The 6,678-nt window shown below is 47.1% G+C and overlaps 1 protein-coding gene across 1 annotated transcript; it reads right to left on the bottom strand.

Moving 5' to 3' along the window:
- Nucleotides 1–1,199: 1,199 nt before the first annotated feature.
- dselb (dermatan sulfate epimerase like b) lies at nt 1,200–5,966 on the bottom strand. The gene has a single exon (XM_087788422.1). The coding sequence runs from the start codon at nt 5,533–5,535 to the stop codon at nt 1,948–1,950; it is 3,588 nt and encodes a 1,195-aa protein (XP_087644548.1). The 5' UTR covers nt 5,536–5,966; the 3' UTR covers nt 1,200–1,947.
- Nucleotides 5,967–6,678: the final 712 nt, after the last annotated feature.

The following is a 6,678-nucleotide window of genomic DNA, read 5'->3' as shown; positions in this document are numbered from 1 at the left end:
CATTGTCCTTTTAAATAAACTGAACTGAACATTCAAGATTTCTTCTTTTTATGCAAAACATTTTATTTAATTGGTTTACTTTTAATTATTTGTTCTATTTATTGTAGTTGTTTGTAAGTTATAAATATATATAAATATATAAATATATATATATATATATACAGTATATATAACAAAGTATTGTTTTAACATTAATAATTGAGATGAAATGAAGTAAATAATGCAAATATTAACATCAATTTGAACCAGAAATGGTTGAAATCTCCAGTTATTTGTTCAGTCGTTTCACGGCGTCTTCCTCGAGTGCCTCCTCGACCTGTTCCATCATCCTTTGAAGAGCGACATGTAAAAATATCTTTTATCAAAGACATGTTTGGACGTCCTGTCAATCATCCTGGATGTGAGTGACGGAGGATCTCCTTCATCGTCACGGCGACAGCAGCAGAACATCTCGATGGTTCTTCAGTGACGACACGACTCCATATTCCCGCCTGGAGACTGAATTCCAAACATTGTTTCCTTCAATTAGAAACTTCGCAGCTTCTGAAACCATTTTCTCTCAAACGACGTCGAGGAAGATTTTTTTTATTCCCGCTCACTTTGATCCTGTCGAGCGCTTCTCTCTGAACTCATTCCATAAACAAAGGAGTTAAAATAGTCGGATTCATCCCTGATCCGCTGGGAAACGTGTCGCACGGATCCATAAATACTTTCCTACTTCCTCACCGACGTCGTCGAGGTTTTTACTTTTCACTCGTTATGATAAAAGTTCTTCATCAAGTTCATGCTGTTGTGAATCATTCGTTTAATTCATTTAATTAAAGCATCAAAGATTGTTTTCATCTTCACCTGAATTTATTTGGTTTGTTTTCACAGAATTTATCACAAGGTCAAGAACTATTTGTCTTTATTTACTTATTTTTTATCTTTTCTTTTCTAACTTCACAAAATGTTCAATTAATGTTAATCATTTGAAGAATTTTCATCATTTATTCTATTTTCTGCCACAAATACAGTTTTAATATTTTTAAAGACTTTTATTTTCTTTATTCAACATGTTCTACACTTTCCTCTCCATGTTTCTATTTCTTCACCAAGTGTTTTTCAACTCTATGTTTCTGACGTCATTTAATTCAAGCATTACTTCATATTTCTATCTATGAAAATTAACCTTGTCGACCGTAAACATGTTAAAAACCCAAACCTTCCCGTAAATAAACCAGAAACAAAACGACGACTGTGACGTACAATCATTATTTTTGTTTTTCTGAAGACGAATCTTCGATAAACTCATCAAACTCACGACCCGGAGACCGTTCATCATGTTTAGTTCTGACAATAGAAATCAAATAAACAAATCACATTTAAACAAGTGTTTAAGCCTCTAAAATAAATGATGAAACTGAAGGTTCAACGAAAGACGTGCTTTGAAAAGAAAGACTCGATTACGAACCACATCAATTCTTCATGCTAACATTAGCTTTAGCCAAAGGTGTTGACGTCACATGTTTGGACTTCCTGTTGAGTCAGTCAATGAACTGTCGGATCATGAGTTTAAATGTTTAATCTTGGTTTGTATCCAAGATGATGAAATCTCGTGTGAATAAACTGTTACAAATCTAAACACTTCTTACTCTCAAAAAGTAGAAAATTACACCAAAAAGTGGAATCACATGTTTGAGAAGCTTTGATTTTTAATCTTTTTCTAAGACACAGTAGAAAACTGTTCCAGGACACTTGAGAAAAACACCTTTAAGACACGGACGCGTGAACAGAAAACCCGGGTTGTAGCCGAGACACGAGTGCTGCAAGCAAAACATTGAGGGTCGACCGGAGCAGGAGGATTTTCTAGCAGCCGACGCGAAAAGAACCTGAACATCAGCAGCAAACTTCACGTCAGTGCAAAACATGGGGGACACACTGGACAGCTGACCCGCAGCGGCGACCTTAACTGCCGTAACCCAGACGCGTCATGAGGCTCCGGCACACGTCCTCGACCGTCCTGGCGTCCTTGCGCGGCATGTTGCGCCGCCACGCGTCGATGTTCGCCGGCGAAATGTCTCCCTCGTACATGAGATTGTACAGGTTGGTGGACGTGGTGAACGCCAGCTGGTTGAGGGCGGCGGGCGACACCGGCACCCCCAGGAAAGTGTGAATGTCCTCCGCCGTCTCCTGCGGGAACTTGACGATGTCCTCGAACCTGACGTGAAGGTGCGACTCCTCGGGCATGGCGTCCGTCAGTCTCAGCACCGCGGCCGTGTGCGCCAGCCACAGGTGAGCGAGTATCAACACGGGGTTGGATTCCGATCGTGACAAAAGTGTCCGGAGGGTTCTGAACTCCGGCGCCGAGGTGGCACAGCCGTCCCTGGCGGAATCCTCCTTGAATATCAAGGAAAGGTGCTGTGGGATGTTTTTAAGTGAGTACAGGCTGGGTTTGCTGTTGTAGAGCATGACGTAGATCCACGCTCGAGGGTCCCTGACCACATGGATGGTCCTCAGAGAAGGTCCCACTACTTCCAGAATGAAGGGGAGTTTGAGGGCCCAGCTTCCGCTGCGCATGCTGAGCACCACGCGGGTGTTGGGGTACTCGGCCACATGGCGTCTCATCTCCCTCACGTACTCAGCGTCCCTGTCCACGCTCGTGCTGAGTTTGCCCTTCAGTTCCGACGCCGGCTCCCTCCTCCTGGATCTCTTCCTTCGTTCCCTCGGGACACCGGCTCTCTCGCGAGTCTGCCTCGCCCTCCCGCCCTCCGACAGCTGAATGTTCTGCAAGTGCAGTTTTGTGTTGTGGACCAGCGAGTGAAGCCAACCCTGGATGACCTTAAACCGACCGTTCGCCGCGTCCGACCTGGACCACTCGCACGCGTCCACCAGGGAATCAAACTCGAACTCCGTCTCCGGGACGTCTAGATGCTCCGTCGGTACACGGATGTAAACAAAATCGGAGTTATTGTGGAACAAATGTTTGAGTATTTCTGAGCCGGAGCCCGGCAGAGTCGTGATCAGGACAGTGGGCAGGGGGAGCTGATGCTGCTCGTAGAGTCTGATCTGTTTGTTTCCCTCTCGTCTGCCGGCGCCGTTCCACTTCACGCCGCAGAGAAGCTGATCACAGCTGTTGGACAAGAACAGAAGCTCCGCGATCCACAGCATGAGCACGGAGAGGAGAGCGTAACGCATGAGTCTGCCGAAGCAGAGGTAGAACTTCCTCTGCAGGGTCAGGAATCCAATCGCGACGAACAGAACGACGCCCGCCACCACGTTGACCGCGAATCCAAAATCAAACAGCTGAGTACTACTGATTTGTTTGGGGATCAGCTGCGTCCCGAGGCCGTATCGTGTGATTTGATACTTGTCTTCGACTTTACAGTGACCTCCGAACCCTAAGAAAGCCGACCTAGCCCCTATATCTTTATAGTTGGTTGCTATGGAAACTATTTTCTCAGTGTTGTTTATATTTAAGGATAGTTTTACCCCATTTCTGCTGCTCTCAATAAATCTACAGCCGGACACTTTCACGTAGGGGCCGTGCAACACGTACGCCACCCTGCTGACCGCGGACGTGACGGGAAACGTGACGTTGACGTACTGCGTCCACCTCTTCTTGAACTCGGCCGCCTGCTCCGCCTCCTGTATGCGAGTCTCGGGGCTGTGACCCTGCGCGTCGAACCAGAACATTTTATAATGCGCGTCCCACACGTCCATCATCGCCCCGTTGTAGCTGTCCGACAACTTGAAAGGTACGTACTTGAAGTCGATGTCTAGATTGTGGAAGAACGCGCTGAGCGAGGTGACCGGCGAGTCGCTTGCCTTCGCCACGTGGTCGAGGACCAGCAGAGTCTGAGAGTTTAGCAAGACCAGCGCTCGGTACACGCTGGTTAGCTTCATGGCGGGAGAGTACGCCTGCGCCGCCTCGCCGCTTACAAACATCGTGTCCCTGTGCGAGGCCGCGACGACGACCTCCCCTCGCGTATCACCGACCCCTTCTTCAGTCCACTTCAACCACTTAGCGCACTCCCCCATCTGACCCTCCCAAGGTGAGTTACAGTGGCTGGTGGGAGAAGGACTGAACACCAACACGTTGTTAAGGTAGCTATATTTTGGTCCGTAAAGTGCTTCGGATACAAAAACTTGTCCATTTGGTGCAAAAGTGAAAGAGTTCTGATCCGGGTGCTCGTGGCCTGGATTAAAGCTATTCCATCCGTCCACCCAGGAATAAGGCCTGTCGTGGACAATGTCATAAACCGCTCGACCACCTAGCTTGCTAGACTTAAAGGAGACAAAAGTATTCCCCTGCCCGCTCGGCAGCCCCGCTCCATAAGTGACCACACCCCAGTTAGAGAAAATATGCATTCCAGGTCTGCCAAAGTTGTGGGGAGGTTGTGGTGCGAGGTGAGCGTTGTACCAGATGTACTCCGTGTGAAGTGTGGCCCAGCGTTGGGCAGACGAATGCCCCATGGGGCCATCCTTGGGTCTATGTTTCCTAATTTGCTGAGCCAGCCAATTACCGGTGCCGTTCTTCAGGACGAAAGTGTCGAGGAAGACGAGCTGGCTCTCTGGACCGTAGAACCAGTTGTAGTTGGAGTCGGCGATGCCGACCGTCCTCTGGAAGCCTGGCAGCAGCGTGGCGTAGTAGAACCAGAAATGTTCTCGGAGCCAGTTGTTCTGCAGATTGTCGATGTTGAAGTGCCGCTGGGCCAGGAAGACGTACTGGGTGATGGACTTGCCGGTGTAGCTGCCGTAAGCGACTCCTTCGTCCAGCGAGCCGTCCACGACGTGGTTGAGGAGGAACATGGTCTTCTCCATGTAGCTCACGGCCACTTGTTTCCAAATCATGGACTCGGGGTCGTCGTGAGAGCCGACCACTATGGCGCCGATCAGAAAGGCCAGAGTGTTTGTGGTCTGATGGTTCTGCAGGTACTGTTTGCCCCAACCTCTGTACCTGGAAAACTCAAACATCTCCTCAGTCACAGAGCGTATTTTCTTCAAGTAAACATCCCTCCGCAGGTCGTCCAGGCAAGAGTAGACGAAATCATACGCCGTCGCAAACCCGGTCAGAGAGTGAGCGATGGGGACCTCGTCGTTAGGGGCACTTGTTACTTTCCAATCCGGGTATTCCACCATCCGATCCATGTACTTGAGAAGAAACTGCAGAGCGGCGCCGTCCTCGGGGCACAGCAGGCAGTAGAGCGCCAGGGGAGGAAGGTTGTTCCCATAAATCTCATTCCACTTGCTGGTGAACTCCACGTGTTTGGCGGGCGGCATGTAAGCGGGCACGTTGGACAGCATGGTGAGCACAGCAGCCCGGATGACTTTGAAGATCTGGCCGTGGGTGGTGAACGACCGCTTCCTCAAGCTGACCACGTCGGCTTGGCTGAAGTACAAACTGGGGTGAGGCAGGGTAGACTTCCAGTGGTCGTGCTGGAGCTTGACTTGAAGGAAGTCGTCTCGGGTGGTGTTGAAGACTCCAGAGTGAGCAGAGAGTGGTGCGAAGAAACATGAGAAGACCAGCCACATGTGAGCCATGATGCTGTCCATCGTCTCGGTGTCTATTTAGATCAAAAAATGTCTCTTCAGCTGAAGGTCCAGAAGTTCCATCAACGAGGGTTGAACTTGGTCCGTGGCAGTGTCAATCCTCAGGCGTGACATCTCCGCTCAGATCCAGCAAAAATAAATAAAAAATCCAACATTAAATCCTGGTCTTCAGCCCCAGTCTGCGTCTGGAGCGACCACAGTGTGTGTTCGAGCCGCAGCATCCGCGGGCGTGAGGCGCTGCGAGGGACGCATCTCCCGCCGCAGCATCGCTCGAGCGCCCGCCGACCGGAGCCTCGGTCCCGCGGATCGATCCGGTCTCGTGGTCGGGATCCGGGAGAGAAAGTTGTCGACGCTGCGCAGGAATTCCAAGAATGAGGCTTTTTTTCCTTCAACAGCCGCGAGATCAGAGGAATCCAGATGCTGCGACGCTTCATGAACACACACACCGAGAGAGAGAGAGAGAGAGAGAGAGAGAGAGAGAGAGAGAGAGAGAGAGAGAGAGAGAGAGAGAGAGAGAGAGAGAGAGTGTGTGTGTGTGTGTGTGTGTGTGTGTGTGTCCTCACCACCGTCTGTGTGATTGTTTTTCCGGCTGGAAACAAGTTCTCTGTTCAGCCTCTAGAGGGAGCCTGGACTTCAGAAAATCTGCCAATGATTCCATGGAAGATGTTTTTCTCTCCAAAGGTTCGGATCCAGAAGCTCCAACATGGAGACTATAAATGACAATGAATATGTATAATACACACACACACAAACATACATCACAACATATTTGATTTATAAAAAAATATACAGTAGTTCTATTTTTTTTTGTTCTTGTGTTTGATTTTTTATTTTAATTTTTTTAATATTATTATTGTTCCGGTCACCTCATTTTATTATTTTATTATAATAATAATAATTATTATTATTACTATCATTATTGTTTTTTTGTTTGTTTTTTGTTATTATTATTACTATTACTATTATTGTTATTATTATTATTATTATTATTATTATTATTATGATTAATAGTATTGTTATTATTATAATTATTTTTATTAATATTGTTGTTGTTGTTATTGTTGTTGATGTTGTTGTTATTATTAATGTTTTTACTATTATTATTATTATTATTATTATTATTATTGTTGTTGTTATTATAATAAT

The sequence above is a fragment of the Callionymus lyra genome, chromosome 4, assembly GCF_982586985.1.
Source record: "Callionymus lyra chromosome 4, fCalLyr1.hap1.1, whole genome shotgun sequence".
NCBI lineage: Eukaryota > Metazoa > Chordata > Actinopteri > Syngnathiformes > Callionymidae > Callionymus > Callionymus lyra.
The sequence above is the reverse complement of the archived record's forward strand: the minus strand, read 5'-3'. Positions and strand labels throughout refer to the sequence as shown.

Bases quoted from the DNA above. Each gene is read 5' to 3' on its own strand.
- dselb (XM_087788422.1), bottom strand. From the start codon at position 5,535: ATGGACAGCATCATGGCTCACATGTGGCTGGTCTTCTCATGTTTCTTC.